Raw genomic sequence first — 15,960 nt, forward strand, 5'->3', positions numbered from 1 at the left:
TTTGCCCTGCAGTCTCTATGGTGCTGGTCCTCCAGCGGTGTGTGTCAGTGGAGGGGGCACGGCGGAGACGTGGCGGGGGCTGTCACTCACAGAGGCGGAGGAGGCCGGGCCGGGGCCTGCCCTGCAGGTGAGCGCCGGGGGGGTGGGGGTGCCAGTGGTGATCCTGGGGGGCAGGGGTGGGGCGTGCTGGGGGAGACCCTGGAGGGGGGACAGGGAGAGGGGTGCTGGGGTGATTCTGGGGGGCAGGGGTGGGGTGTGCTGGGGGAGATCTTGGGGGGGGCAGGGAGGGGTGCTGGGGTGATCCTGGGGGGCTGGAGTGGGGCATGCTGGGGGAGATCTTGGGGGGGGGCAGGGAGAGGGGTGCTGGGGGGGCAGGGGTCGGGCGTGCTAGGGGACAACTTGGAGGGGGTGAGGGTGGGGTGATCCTGGGGGGCAGGGGTGGGGAGTGCTGGGGGAGACCCTGGAGGGGGGACAGGGAGAGGGGTGCTGGGGGGGCAGGGGTCGGGCATGCTAGGGGACAACTTGGAGGGGGTGAGGGTGGGGTGATCCTGGGGGGCTGGAGTGGGGCATGCTAGGGGAGACTCTGGAAGAGGGGGTCAGGGCAGAGATGCTAGGGGGGATCTGGAGGAGGTGGGTTGGGGGCCGGGGTGGGGTGTGTTAGGGAGGGATGCGGGCAGGAGGCCGTGTTTGAGAAGATAGCTAACAGTGAACATGATTTCTCAAATTAGTCCGTCTTCTAGTCACTTTGGGGTCATGCACCTTCCTCTGGGCAGGGTGGGTGACTAATTGGGAGCATGAACGTTGGAGCCCTATTGCACTTGTCAAGTTTTTTACATCCTGTGTGTGATGGAGAACGTGTCTCTAAATCCCACGGGCAAGGGCTTGAGGCGGCGCATGTGTTTGTAAAATACCAGGAGCGTAGAAATGTCTCTGGGATGTGTAGGTGGGGGATGAAGAGACAAAGGTGGAAATGGGGTACATGCACCTAGGATTTTGGAAATGTCATCTTAAATTGACAGAGTAAGTGATCTGTCTCTTCTTTCTTACTAAGAGAAAGGTGACCAGTGCATTGCAATGTAACAAGCTGATCTGATTGCATCACCAGCAGACTTTCTGGGACTTAAAAATAAATGTAAAATGGAATGTTACTGTATTGATTTACCAGAGATATTTTAGTACATCAAAGTTAGGCTATTTAAAATCTGATTCCCATAGCAGCCATAAATAAGCTGGCGTCTTTTTGCACATATAACGAGCTTTATTACAATGTCTGGTGTTGCATTAACATCCAACTTTTAATTATTAACTGACTTGGAGTTAATGAAATGAAGACTCTTTGGCACATCAATGAGGGGGGAAAATCTCATTTACAAGTGGTGGTTTATAGGTCCTTATCCAGCAGTTGGATTCTTATGGCAGGTTGTGACTTCAAATGCAAGTTGTCGATTACGATGAATTTCCAAATTGTTTGTACACTTTAAAAAAGCTCTGCCATAAATGCACAACACTCAAATAAATACGCTGCAACTTACTCAACTGCCCAAGTTCTAATAATGCTGTTCTTTCATATTTGGCAAACGCTTTTCAAAAACAGTCCACCAAAGCTGCCTGGGTTAGCGAGACAAGCCATAGATAAAATTATCTGCACACCCTTTGTACTTGTAGTGCAGCACTTACAGATATTGCTCAGTTCCTTTCCTGCTGGGAGGGTATAGCTCTTAGATAGAGTGACCTGTCATATTTGGAAGTTTAAAGTCCGGTCATACTGTTTCCTGTCAGTCATGCATAGTTCAGACTGACTGAGAAAGAATTCTGCTTCCTTCCCTAGACCTGAAGAAGAGCTTGGTGTAGCTTGAAAGCTTGTCCCTTCCACCAACAGAAGCTGGTCCAATAAAAGATATTACCTCACCCATCTTGTTTCTCAAAAAATTCATTGACGTATAGAAGGCGAGTGGGAGCATATATATGGGGAGAGGGAGAGAATAACGGTGTCTTCTCATTTAGCTATTCAGGAGAGCACTGTAGCATTCTAAAGGAATGTCAAAAATATCCTGGTGGGTTGCTGTTATTCTTGGAATCACTTTATTTTCTAGGAGATGTTCTAGTCATGGCTGAAAAAGATGGCAGTGAACGTCTAAAGGCAGGTGCCTCCCAGAAGGATGAGACTGGACGGAGAGCGGAGGAAGCTGGGTCCGTGCAGAGCAGCGGTAGGGAAGAGGATGAACCTGAACCTGTGGCTCTGACTCGGAAAAGACCCGAAGCCAAACCCTCCAGCGAGCCTATTGCTGCAGGAGAGCCGGTGGATCAAGCCCTGAAAGTATGTTTCTGTGCTGACTCTTTGAACATGCAGATTGGTAAATTGCACAAACTTTAAACACAGCAGAATCCTGGTTGTGTTGGAAACAATGATGAAGCCCTTTCCCGCAGAGTTCCCGCAGAATAGAGTTTTGCACTGAGCAATGCTGAAAATGCATTATTTTAAATGTCATTGGTTTGACTGGGTTTTGCATCAAACCTGGCAATTGGGTCTCTGAATGTACCCTGACTTCTCTCCATGAGTGGCAGAAAGTCATGGCGTTATATTAGAACTGCACAGATAGGATAGCTAAGAACTGGCTTCTTCCCATGGGGGGTTAGATAAGGGTGGAACAAATGACATTAGAACACTGACTGCACTAGAAAGGTACGGGACGAGGGGAATGAACTATAAATCTTTTTTTTTTAAATCAACTTCCTCTTTCTTACCTTCCTTATTGCTTCCATACCCCAACCTTCTCGCATTTTGTAGTCTCGTTTCTTTTTCCTTAAAGTAGAGTGAAGTTACTTTATGGTCAAATACACATCGGATAGCTCAACATTAAACTTTGGTATTGCACATCATTCCTGAGAGAGGGTTGCATGCAGAAGAGGAAGGTTACAGGGTACCAACATTAACACTTCTGCTGTTCATTCCTGCTCTCCCTTTTTCTTCCTCCATTTTTATCTCTAGTACAGTAGTGTCCAAATTCCTTCCCTGCCAACTCTGAAATAATACCCCACCTAAACTCCATTTTGGGTTTAGGAAGAGACCTTCATTGGAAACTGGGGAAGACTACCTCACATTTGCACCTTCCTCCAAAGCATCTGGTGCTGGCCACTGTCTGAGACGGGATGCTGGACAAGAGGGACCACAAGTCTGATACAATGTAGCAATTGCTCTGTTCACTTATTCTGGCCTTGTTGCAGGAGGGTGAACTTAACCCTATCTGAATAATTGAATGATACTTATTGAAGATCAAGGAGGTCACAGATCGATATGCGTTCATGTTGGCTGAAATTCAGTGTTGTTACTACTGTTAAAAAGAGGTTCACAAAGATACAGTTCAGAGATCAGTCAGTCACTTTGCTGTATTCCATTTCTATTTCTCTAAATAAAGGTATCTGATTCCACTGATGCATCTCAGACGGGATGGGGATACTGGGGGAGCTGGGGAAAGTCACTTCTCTCCACTGCCTCGGCCACAGTAGCTACAGTAGGTAAGGGCTACTGGCATTTTGCTAATTTGATATAATTGGATCAGTTGATGATTACCTGTTCTGTTCATTCCCTCTGGGGCACTTGGCCACTGTCGGAGGACAGGATACTGGGCTAGATGGACCTTTGGTCTGACCCAGTATGGCCGTTCTTATATTAACTCTTTTTGCAGTCTAAAATCAGGCTTCAGTTTTCACAGATGTCTCCAGCTTATGCTGTATTGCTTGTCTGTAAAGTACAAGATTTCAAATTCAGAAGCAAGAGTTGGCAAAAGTCAAGCACTCTGTTCAAAATACAGGGGAAAAAAATCAAAAAGCAAAATGAGAGATAGCGAGACATGTAAAGCAGAATAACTTTCAGACTTTTAAGGAGCTGGCACAAACAATGACCAGCTGAGACTTTCCCATCAGTGGGATACAGCATAAAGGCTTCAATGTAAGATGAATTCTTTATGCTGGTCAGTAAGCAAGCCAGACTGCAATTGCTTTTAGTATTGACTGGGTAACACATTGTGTGTGTGTGTGTGTGTGTGTGTGTGTGTGTGTGTGTGTGTGTGTGTTTAGTGCTTATATATCTATGTCTGTATCTCCCGTGTACAGCCCCTGGTGGTTAATCTTATTTCTGATTCAATCACTGCTTTTTTGGTGGCTAAAGTGAATGCAGTTCTGTCTTAGAGTTGAAGTAATAGCATTGCCTTCTCTAGGACAAGGTATTTCGAATGTCATCGAAAAAGCAGAGACGTCCCTTGGGATCCCCAGCCCTAGTGAAATCTCATCAGAGGCCAAAGTTGTTACAGGAGGTCAGTTTTTATTATTAAAAATAAGAAATGTAATTTTTGAATTTCTCCAAGTGTGGTCTAAAAATAGCACCATCTTACACTCAACAGATCTGCTCTGTGTGTATTGAGATTGACATCTGTTTACTACACTAATGTTCCAGTGCTTATTTCTGTTAGCGCTGCAGTCTTAGCGTCATAGCAGAGTAATCTTAACTCTTTCCGTCTCACCTGCTGTGGCCCTCTCTTCTGTCTGAGATTTGTGCATTTGCCTGCCTGAAGCGGACGATATCTGTTTACAATCTTAACTTTGTTGTTGTTGTTGTTTGCGAGTTTTGAAAAATAAAACATCTTCTCTCCTCCCCCCCGATGCAGGAAGCCAGAGTTCTGAAGCAAGCAGTACAGGTGGAGTTGATGACAGCAGTTTCTCTCCCATCAGTGGAGCTTTCGGAGTTTTATCCACTCTTTCTACAGCTGTTCAAAGCACAGTGAGTGGGTGGGTGTGGAGGCTGGGAAATAGGCTAAAATCACTTATTTTTCCTTGACTCTGAAGCCTCATATCAACAAACCTTGATTCTACTCTTTATTTTATCTGGCTTTTCTTTATGAAAGTCTGAACAGGTTACCCTGGCCTTCAGATCTGCAGCATAATGTGTGTCACCCCAATGCTCTGCTGTCTTTTCTGGCCAAATTCAAGGGCAGATTCATTCCTGGAGTAACTCCACTAACTTCAGTGGAGTTTCTAGGAATGACTCCAGCCTTCCTCTTCATAGTCCTCTGTGGGATTGACCCAAAGTACTTGGGGTGGGGGGCAACTTGTCCTACTGACCATAGCTAGTTCCAATGGGACTCTACCCTCAAGTGTAAAACTCTGGAGTGCAGGACGCAGAGCTTTCCTGGTGACTCTGGAAGAGAAACCTCACTTCCAGCAGAGCAAAATGCAAAGGCTGCTTCTTTTTATTAAGTTTTCAGCAACCATCTCACGACATACTTTAAAAATGGATAAATGAGCATAGTCAAGTTTCTTCTGACTGAAGAGAAGTGAAAGAAAGATTTTAATTTGTGCATTTTATAAATTCAGGATGGCTGTTACAACTGTGGTGGAGGGCCATCCTCTCCAGCTGAGCACTCCCATTAAAACATTGGCTGCTCGTGTTTCTTTCTTGTTTTTCATGCTTTTTACTGTACATGGGGATGGGGGTGTCTTGAAACATGAGCATTTGGCCCACGTCACTTCTGGTATAAATCATATTTTAATAATAAATTTAAACTAACTGTAGCTAGACAAACAGAAGTATTATTTACATGCATTCTCTCAATTTGCAAATCTGCTTTCTAGGGGAAAAGTGTTATTAGTGGAGGTTTGGATGCCTTGGAATTCATTGGAAAGAAGACAATGGATGTGATAGCTGAAGGAGACCCTGGATTCAAGAAAACAAAGGGCTTAATGAACAGGAATTCTACACTATCCCAGGTATTAGTTTCTCTCAAACCCCGACAGTGAGACTCTCAGCAGTTTCTCTCTTTTATTTTTTTCTTCCTTATGTTTTCCTTTTAAAGAACCTTCAGTATTAGCATCAAGTGAACGCTTCCCAAAATTGTTCACTGGGGCCTTCGCCTCCCTTATCCAATTTCTCTATGCGCTGGTTTGACGCCTCTGCTTTTCCTTTCTCAGGTCTTGCGAGAGGCAAAGGAGAAAGAAGAGCAGCGGACAGCTACTGAGGTTACCATGGCTACTGAGAAGAAAGCCCATTATGGGTTACTCTTTGACGAGTTTCAGGGTCTTTCACATCTGGAAGCCTTGGAGATGCTTTCCAGAGAGAGTGATTCAAAGGTAATGGCTTTGAGCAGTTTCCTTTCTATTTTATGTGCAGCTGAGGAGGAAAAAGATTCTATTCATGCACAAAAACCTGTTTAAAGAACATTATTATGGTTGCAATGTCAAGCACTCAAAAGTTTGGAAATGCCAGACTTAAGGTTAGCTGTGCAACCTAATTTGGCCCCCTTGTGTGTATGCATTATGATATTGTCTGATTGCACGATCACACGTAATTAACTCCATCTCCTCTCTCTCCTCATCTCCCCCCAACTCCCAGTCTTGATGTGCTTGCCCAGCCAGTACCAGTTTTTGCATCCTTCAGACTCCTTGTCTCAAGTTACTCTGTCTCCCCACTTGCCCTGAGAGCACAGGACAGACAGTCTTCCTCCTCTCAGTACACATGCCCAGATCCAGCCCAGCCCAGAGCCGCAATAGCAGGGAAAGTCCTGCTCGGCCTTGCGGCCAGAGCATGCTTTTGTAGATGTAATCTTCAGCTATAATTGAGCTGCTAATACCTAAGAAGTCTCCAGTGAGCATTAGCAAAGTGTAATAAAGGCTTATAATTGTCCAAATGGGGGTGGATTTTCACAGGGGCGGCAGGAGGCACACTCTGGATACAAGGGATACCCCTACCCTCTGCTAAATTTCAAGTGTCTGCTCCAAAGAATTGGGGTGCTAGAGCATTTAAAAAAAAAAAAATCACCAGGAATTAGTGAACATGGGCAGAATGTATTTTTCCCTAGAATGGCTGAACCATTCTAGCTGAAATCTTCCCAGAAAAATTCATCCTGGGGCAGACAACTTGGCGTGGAAAACTTCAGCCCAAGTGGCTAAGCAACTGAAAACTGGGTCTTCTTATGGCAAGTGTTAGACAATCTTAATAGTGCCACAAACTTCATCTACATTATATATGTTACATCAAAAATAAGTCTGATGACTGGTTCCTTCAGGCTGAGCAGAACGCATGGACAGGAAATGGAAAATGATAAGCACTAAGCCGAGTGTAATATGTTGTAGTTTAGCCTGTAACAAAGGAGCCACTCTCTGGTTTTTGTTTTCTTTAAATATGAATTTTCCCCGGCTGTCATTTGCCCTCTGGCCAACAAGCCGATGCTTCTTCATTGGCAGCAAACGCCTGTGCTCAAGTAGTTAGCGGTAGGTACAGCTCTCTAGCTTCACTTTGACCCCTGATTCCATAAACCTGACGCTTGATTGGCTACTGGGTCACACATTCTCTTCCTGGGACACACAATTCTATTCTTCCTAGCTTTCCTGATGTGTGGGTACTGTGATATTTTTCAACCTTGGTGATCCTACTAGGGTAACAAAAATTGGATCCCAGCTATTCAATTTTTGGCAAATATCAATTGAAACATGAAACATCAGGAAGCCTGGTAAAGAATCAATTACTCCTTAATGGGGCCCGGCAGAGAACTCTGTCCTAAAGGGACAGCTGCATTTGGTGTCAGCATGTCATTAATGCTGCTGCACTGTATCATTTCCATCTTGTTTCTCTTTCCTGTTGCATTTATGACTCTTTTTATGGCTGTCTCGCTCTTAACTAGGTGAAGTCGGTTATAAACGCCCTCTCTGGAGAAGAGTTAGACATGTTAAAAGTGGAGTTGGAGCAGCTCAAAGAAGCATTTTCATTAGCTGAATTTTATGATGATGAAGAGGAAGAGAAGAAGGGTAATAAAAGGGATCCGCGTTTACAGACGGGGAGGCTGGTTTTTAAACTCCAATTTAAAACCAACTAGCCTTCCACAGCAATGTGTGAAAGGCCCAGGATCGGTTATTATTCAGCTGGTCTCTTGATCCTCAACCTACCAGCAGTTGGGAGCACTGTTGAAAGGCAGTGCCCTTAATCTCTGGGAGGATGGGGAGAACTCCTCCGCTGCAGGGACCCATTCACAGTGCAGGAGTGGAACTGATTAGCTCATCCAGTGCACCTTGGGCAGAAGAAAGGAGGTCTCTCTGATGCAGGGTCTTATGAGAGAAGAAAATGAGGGGAGGACTGGGGCGGAAGGGCGTGAAGGGAGAGGCTATATAGGAAATCCCAAGAAAATAACTTCTTCCCAACCGCTTCCTTTCCTGGAGCTAAGGGAAACCTATTAGTAGCAGTATCTGACTTCAAAAAAGGCACCTTTTTTTTTTAAAAGGTAAAAGTTTCTACGAGTGTTGGCCACACAGTTTGGAGGGACATCGGAAAGCTCAGAAACAACCTGCACAGCAGGGAGCGTCCAGTTGTTGAAGCTTTCACTAATTTGAACATAAACGGCTTTCTTGTTTCCATTTTACCCCGGGGGCCGAGCAAAGAGGGCTGGCGCGTTCAGTGTTGGGTACTCTAGAGACTTATTTATAATTTTGATCTTTGTACATGATGGATCCAACAGCTTTTATCCTGTTTTGTCAACATCTGGCCCTGCATATATAATAGGAAAACCATTGGCTTTAAATGGCCTTAAAATTCTCTAAGGTGCTGTGCAAGCAGATGTCTTCTGAAATGCAGAATTTATGTTGGTTGTGGTTGGATGTTAGCTGTAAAAATAGAATTACCTTGACCAAAGGCTAGTTAGTCCTAGTGACATATCTATAGGCCCTCAAAACCAAATAATGCCCAATAAATTGCATTCAAAAAGACCAAGTTTGAGGGGTTTGAATCCTTTGTTGAATATGTGATTTTAAAAATGAATTATATGCAGCCATTGGTTGTCAGCAGTAGCTGAACCCTGGAGGCATGTGAGCAGAAACAAGCTGCATGGTTATACAATGTCTGTTTCCTGATTATCACTTATTTGTGTAGTACAAACTATCTTACTCTACCGAGTCTGGCAAACCTGCTTTGTTTCCTTCAGGAGACGAAGATTTCACAAAGGAAATAACTGCGCTTTTCTTCGAACTGCACGTCTCTGCCAAGCCAGACAAACTAGCCGTGGTGAGTTAGCTTTGTGTCCTCTGATGGCTGGTGGGTATATCTCAGGAGACCAGGTCCTGAACTCCTGGGGAAGGTGTTAAAAGTATAAAGACCGTGTCCTCCCCCCCCCCCCCCGGAATTACAGAACGATAAGGAGTATTGAAATGTTGGAGCCCTTGATAAGATGAACTTTCTTGGTCTCATAAGAACGGCCATACTGGGTCAGGCCAATGGTCCATCTAGTCCAGTATCTTGTCTTCCGACAGTGGCCAGTGAACTAGAACTTGTAATCATCAAGTGATCCATCCCCTGTTGCCCATTCGCAACATCTGGCTTTAAAATCGTCTCCTAGCTTTAAAAATGTGTCAGAAGATTATATCTGTAACAATGGCCCATTCTGTTGAAGCTATGGAAAAGGAGCAAGGGCTGTCTTTATATATATATATATATAAATATATAAATATATAAAAAAAAAATATAAAATGACAAATGTTCCTTATATGTTCTCGAATAGTTCATAAACGTCTCCAGGGTTCTCAGTACTGGAATGATCGAGTCTCTTACGTATAGTTCACACACTGGGTTACTGCTGATCAGTTTCATGATCCCATAACCCAGTGTCTGAACTCATCTTTAGGCAACTTCCTCTCCGTCAGACCAGTTAATAAATTTAGAGGAATGTCTCCTTTTCTTACCCTCTTACAATACCACTGTGGTCCACTGAGTGGCACTAACGTCTATTGGAAACCCTAAAAAAACCTCTTCATTTCAGTTGTGCTGTTAAAGCGGCACTGGGTACAATCTGGTAAGAAAGAAAAACAAGTGCCGAAAGTATGTGTGCACAGTAGCCGGTTCCCTTATATTTCACTCGCCCCGCTGCAAAGTTCAGCAGGTGACTGACTTGCTTGTCCCAGTTCTTTCCACCAATGCAGGGGTAGTAACCGTTTCTTACAAAGAGATCCAGTCTTCCACCTTCTGCAGAGGGCAGGAGGATCTCCTCCCAATCATTAAGTGCCGTGCTGATGTGTCTGTGCCTCCTATTACACAGGCAAGGAGATCTGCTCGTGAATGGATTGAAAGACTCAACGTGGAAGCTCCAAAAGAGGGGGAAATGAGCGAAGAAAACCAACAGCTGGATTCAGGGGATGCTGACCAAGATGCTCAGACATCGGTAGAGGTAACTGGGCAAAGGAGAGAGAGAAAATGAAATCTAACCATGGAGGAGCTGGCACATTATCCTATATTGACAACTGGTTGCTTATGGCTTTCAACCCACAGTTAGAATGTTACATTCACTCCTAGAGATGGGGGAATAGGGGGGAGGAGCAGAGTGGAGAGAAGTCTTGTTTTAAAATAATAGCAAACCTGTTGGAATGAGCTCTTTGTAACTCCTGCAGGATATTCATGCCTTTGCCATTAGAAGTCTGGCTGAACTGACAGCCTACTCCATTGAAATGTTCCACAAAACTGCAGCATTGGTCCTACATGGTCAGAAGCAAGAGGTGTCAGCCACAGGCCGAGCCAAAGCCCTTTCACAGTAAGTCCTTTGAAATATGCTATAGTACCTGGTTAGGTTGCCATCCTACTGTTGGTGTAGGCATTACTGTGCAGCTTCCCTCCACAGTTCTCAGCCAGCAGTTTACGTCCGATTGCATTTATGTTAGAGATTGCTACGGGCAGTACTGTCTTCACTAAACAGAACTTGACTGTCTTTTGTACATACAGAAATTTCTTGACAGGAACACATGGAGAAAGGAAAATATTATGTGACAGCTTTCATGCAGCTCTGAGACAGGAATTTTGCCCTAAACTTGTGCTAGTTTAGTAGACAGGCATTTAAAAAGAAAAAAATGGAGCCCACAATGGGCAGACTTATCTCACCGATACTGCTTAAGACAAGCAGGGACTTGTTTTATTAAGAGGCAGTTGGTGTCCATGTAAAATAACTATTTCTCTCTTACAAACAAGATGACGCTTCCTGCTTGTAACTAAAAAAGCAAGTGAGTAGTGTTCCCTTTGGACCAGGCATTCCTGTTCTCTGAAATCTGCTTCCAATTGTCAGCCTTGTTCTCTTTTCAGATGTTATTTGGAACTTCTCATTCTTCGTATGCTATGTTATTGGACCCTTAAACATTTATATCCATCTTTTTGTTTTTAAAGAAAAATTTACATGTGGAAGTGGGTGATTTTGTTTTACAGATGACAATGGCAAAGTAAAGAGGATTTTTTTTTAATGTGCTTTACTACATAATTTTCCTTTTTCCTTTCCCAGAATGACTATTGTGCTGTGTAAAGAATTGTCTTCTCTATCTAAAGAGTTCACTACATGCTTAACAACTGCAGGGGTAAGACCTACTTCTTGTTTAACAGGAATGAGATGGGTTGGTCCCATTCAAAACAGACTGTAGTGTCCCTGAAATGCTCTCGTGCCTTTGTTCAACTGCACAGCTTCTCATGCTGTCTCAGCTTCTGTATTTTTAAAATACACAGGTGTGTTATCGATGAGCTTCGCTGCATCCTAATTCATTCCGACCTTCAGATTTTTCACATGATCAGCCTGTAAAGCTAGTATCTTTTCAGCCTGGATCAGAGTTCAAAGTGAACTTTACTGAAGTAAAGCCATCCAGCTCAGACCATTTCTTTCCATGCTTTGAGGAGACTAAGTAGCTAATGTCTGCGATGATGAAGGTGTAATTATTGTAGGGTATTATGTACCCCTCTCACACGTTGGTAGCCGAAATGATGGGGAAATTCTGTTTTATGTTTCTATGGTTTGTGATGTTCTCCTTCATGGGTTCTCCTCTGCAGAGACAGAGAGCTGTCTCTGAAAGGAACCCGCAGTTTGCATATACGCACAGTGCTCAACTCATACACAAGACCCTTCCATTGTCCTAGACCTAGTTCATACCAGCCTACAGCTGCTTTTGTTAGAAATATGTCCCATTAGCTTGCTTTAATTCAGGAAGCTTTCCCCAGTTCATCTGGAAGTTTGGTACACATCATTGTATATAGCACGCTTTTGGTACATGCTGGGACTTGTGCAAGTCTCTATTTTCATACTATGGTCCACATCCTCGGCTGGTGTAAATCAATGCAGCTTCACTGACGGTGAGCGGGCTACGTCGATTTCTAAAGTAGCTGAGGATCTGGCCCTGTGTTTTGTTTAAAGGAAATGCAATCAGATTGTCAAGCTGGATGATATATCTCTAATCTTTTCAGGTCAAAGAGAAGGCAGATGTGCTTAACCCATTAATCACTGGAGTGTTTTTGGAGGTCAGTTATGATACACTTACAGCTACTAATGTTGAAATGTGGACAGACTAGTCAATCCCCTCTTCATTATCCCGTTTCATGTCCAGTTTTCTAAACCATGGCTTAAGACTGCTTCCCCAACTGGCAATTTACAAGTCTTAATAGATATCCAAGGGAGCATTGCTACTATCATCTGTGCCAGATGTGCAATGTATTTGGTAAAGTATAAACATGATCCCTTCAGAACAGTCTAGAGAAGATGCAGCAGAAGGGAATGTCATTTTGTGAAATGTCTGCCTTTCCTGTCAGCTAATTGGCAATTCTCCTTCAAACTCCTCCCAAATTTCAGCTAGTAAACATAAGAAATTCTACAGATTCAGACAAAACCAATTAGCTTGTCTTTCTAAATACTGTAATTTAATAAGAGTTTCAGTGGTAGTCTTGCCAGGAAAACTTGATTCTGGTGGATTTTTTTCAACATGCCTCTTTTCTCCAGTTAACTAAACAGTAACCATTTCTCAGATAGAAGCGAGGTAGAATTGGAATATTTGCAAACTACCAATAAACAAACAAAGGCGCTAAAATATTAAAGCCAGTCCTTACATGTTAATCCTGGCCTGCTAATGAGACTGAGCTGAAACTTTTCATCGGGCTCATACTATTTTGTTTAATCTTTCACGAGAGAACTCATTCTAAATTGATGTGATGAAAAATCCATGTCCATTGTGTGGATGGGCAAAGGGCTGCAGCTTTCAGATAGTCACACGTGGTGTGAAATGTTGCATTAAAAATTTCAAACTTCCCCACTGAAAGTCTGAATAGCCATCCCCATTTGCTTGGAGTATCCGAGTAGGGGTTCTTATGCTTGAAAGCCAAGGATTTATTATTAGCAGAAATTGCTGGTTTCTGTTTTTTGCAGCTCGCTTTTCCCTCAGGATCTGAAGCTGTTCACACGGTTCAGGGGTATCGCCTGAATGCACAGCAGATTTCACAGTCCAGTAGGCTGTGGGGCTCTAGGAATTGCTAGAGCTGGGCAGACCTGCCAATAGGAAACTCATCCTGTTTTCTGTTAGAAACTCAGCCCAAGTCTGTTGAAAGCCTGTAAAGCTTCTAACTGGACCATGGATGACTGGTGTGATTTGGCATGAAACTTTGTTTCAATTGATGATGAATTGCTTTGAGTGTGAGCTTCCAACCTGAAATGTTTTGTGAACCCCTGTGGCTCAAAATGGTAGACTTTGCCACAGCTCTAGCAGTTACAGCCAAGGGCTAGAAACCTAGAAACTGCTGTGTTCATACCTTGGACAAGTCACATCATTCAGTGTGTGACAATCCCTACGCTTCCCAACTGATTCCCGAAGTGGGTAACTTCTAATTGAGGGGGTTAGGAAGAAACGTTCCTTGTTGGTGTGTGCTTCCTTTCTACCGCAGGGTTTCTTGTGCCTTCCCCTGAACAGCTGGTACTGAGTATTCTCAGAGACAGGATACTGAACTAGATGGATCAGCTCAGAAATGGTATGGCCATTCTCATGAGTCAGTTGGCCACCTTTTGCCCAGTGGGATAAACTGGAGTTTAAAAAGTAGACTTAACTGAAAAGAAGTTGCTGCATCTGAGAGTAGTAGCCTGATATTGCTTATGTATATTACTCATCAGTGACCATATAGCATACACACGTCAAGCAGAAATGAAGACTGGTAGCGTGAATGGCTCTAATGTAATTTGTTTTGTTTTGTAGGCTTCAAACAGTGCTTCGTATATCCAAGATGCCTTCCAGCTACTCCTGCCTGTGCTACAGATCTCTCTGATCCAGACTCGAACTGAATTATCACAGCAGTGAATTAATCCTGCTAGTCAAGCAGAAAGCACATCTGCCCACTTGATCGTTCCCTTGCCTGGGAATGGGGTAGGGACAGAAAATAAACGAAGCTTTAATCACTGGTACTACAGTGGTGATGATAAAATGCTGACTGGCCAGGTCTTAGCTGTACAATTTGTCAGGAGACATGAAGGATGCAATTAGCATAGTCTAGGCATCTGGGCAATCTGGCAGGTTAAAAATGCAGGTGGTTTCTTAGGGTCTGGCTACACTTAAACCGCTACAGCAGTGCAGCTGTGCCTATGTTGTACTTGAGTGTAGACACTACCTACGCTGACCAAAGGGGTTCTCCCATCAGGGTAGGCAATCCACCTCCCCAAGACGCAGTAGCTAGGTCAATGAAGAATTCTTCCGTCCACCTAGCTGTGTCTCTTAGTGGTGTGGATTTTTCACACCCCCGAGAGACGTAGCAGTGCCGATGTAAATTCCCAGTGTAGACCAGTCCTTAGTTTGGCTGACTGTTTATCACTCTTCGCTCTGCGCTCCCATAGCTGAGTATGTTAATGAGCTCTTTCAGGAAAGACTATTTTGAGGACGACTGAAGCTAAATCACTCTAGAGAAAAGACTAGGGTAACCGGTTAATGAGTATTTAACCAAACTCTCCAGCTGAGTTTGAATTTCGAGGCCCATATTTATGTTCCTGCTAAGTTTGTGCTGGATACAAGATCCGGCAAGGTTCAGAGTCTCCGGAATGATTTCAGCTTTGAAAGAACAGAATCTAAGGTCCCTGTTGCTCTGTGTATCCAAAAGCAGCAGCTTGCTGAAGGGTGCTGATCTCTTCCATACGTACTGAGGTCTGGGATGGGGCTTGAGGATTTTGACGTGTTTCTCTTTCCTGCAAGATGTTTGCTTCAAGAAGACAAGTGTTGCACTAGGGTTACACGTAGGCCCGTTAGTGAGAAGAAAGCTGTAACGGGGCTGATTTGTCCAGCGTAACAGGGTGCGTGGCCCTGTAGTAATAAATGAAGGGCAACCAGAAGGTATGGGTTCCTGGTCAAGTGATTAAGACAACAAAGCAGAGAATTTCTCATTACCTTTCAGTACAACTTGACCCATGAGTCACTGTCTGCGACGTTTGTCACATATCACTGAAGGACTTCCTTAGGCTACTGTCTAAAAGTGACGCACTGCACTACTTCATGTCTCAGTAAGAGGCGATTAGAATACGTCTGAGAGGAAACAGCTTGACGCTGGCACTGGGACCCCTCATCTGCTCCACAAGCTGCCGTTCCACACAGGGCGTCTTTTTCTTTGTGCTTTAAAAACTTCCTTATTTTGTTACTTTTGGCACTCCGTAGCTTTTGAGCTTCTTCACTGGAAGGGAACAGCCTCTGCTGCACCAACAGGGAAAGAAAAAGGTGGCTTAAACAGAATAAAAAAGGAGTCTAGGCAACTAATGAGAGTAGACTGCTGTCATACCTGCGTTCCTCAGTATTGGCTCATCAGTAATGATGAATCTCTAGTCCCAGCCTTCGACCTCTCCAGATTTTAGCAGGTCTTGCAAATCTCTACTCTTGGGTTTCATGCTTCCCTGCGCTCTGCTCCGCTGATGCAGCTTGTTGCCAAGCAGAGGGAGTTGTGTTTTACTACAGAAACACCTTTTTGCAAATAGCTTCTCCTATTTTGTATAGCTGTAAAAATCCTTGCTTCACTTTTGTTTGAATGATCAAATCTGTGGATGCATTGACTTTTCTAATAATAAAACCATACATGGAATAAGTGTTCAGTCATTGCCCTGAGAATCCTACATCATATTTAGGAAGGAGGGGGGAGGGGTCAAAGGGATGGGGAGGAAAGAACAACCCCCT

At 44.1% G+C, this 15,960-nt stretch overlaps 1 protein-coding gene across 1 annotated transcript; it reads left to right on the plus strand.

Annotated features, from left to right (window-relative positions):
- The first annotated feature begins 18 nt into the window (after positions 1-18).
- FAM114A2 (family with sequence similarity 114 member A2) lies at positions 19-15,878 on the plus strand. The gene is made up of 14 exons (XM_054038249.1): positions 19-127; positions 2,094-2,317; positions 3,417-3,516; positions 4,218-4,313; positions 4,665-4,777; positions 5,629-5,763; positions 5,965-6,123; positions 7,674-7,797; positions 8,964-9,043; positions 10,071-10,199; positions 10,420-10,559; positions 11,295-11,367; positions 12,242-12,295; positions 14,011-15,878. Exons 2-14 carry the CDS (start codon positions 2,108-2,110, stop codon positions 14,110-14,112), a joined length of 1,515 nt encoding a protein of 504 aa, XP_053894224.1. The 5' UTR covers positions 19-127; positions 2,094-2,107; the 3' UTR covers positions 14,113-15,878.
- The last annotated feature ends 82 nt before the right edge of the window (positions 15,879-15,960 follow it).

Source organism: Malaclemys terrapin, chromosome 8, assembly GCF_027887155.1.
Source record: "Malaclemys terrapin pileata isolate rMalTer1 chromosome 8, rMalTer1.hap1, whole genome shotgun sequence".
In the NCBI taxonomy this organism is placed as follows: domain Eukaryota; kingdom Metazoa; phylum Chordata; order Testudines; family Emydidae; genus Malaclemys; species Malaclemys terrapin.

Excerpts from the sequence above, each read along its gene's own strand:
- FAM114A2 (XM_054038249.1), top strand. The coding sequence starts at position 2,108 with ATGGCTGAAAAAGATGGCAGTGAACGTCTAAAGGCAGGTGCCTCCCAG. Across the intron at positions 5,764-5,964 it reads GGAATTCTACACTATCCCAG|GTCTTGCGAGAGGCAAAGGA; the intron begins GTATTAGTTTCT and ends TTCCTTTCTCAG. Across the intron at positions 6,124-7,673 it reads CCAGAGAGAGTGATTCAAAG|GTGAAGTCGGTTATAAACGC; the intron begins GTAATGGCTTTG and ends GCTCTTAACTAG.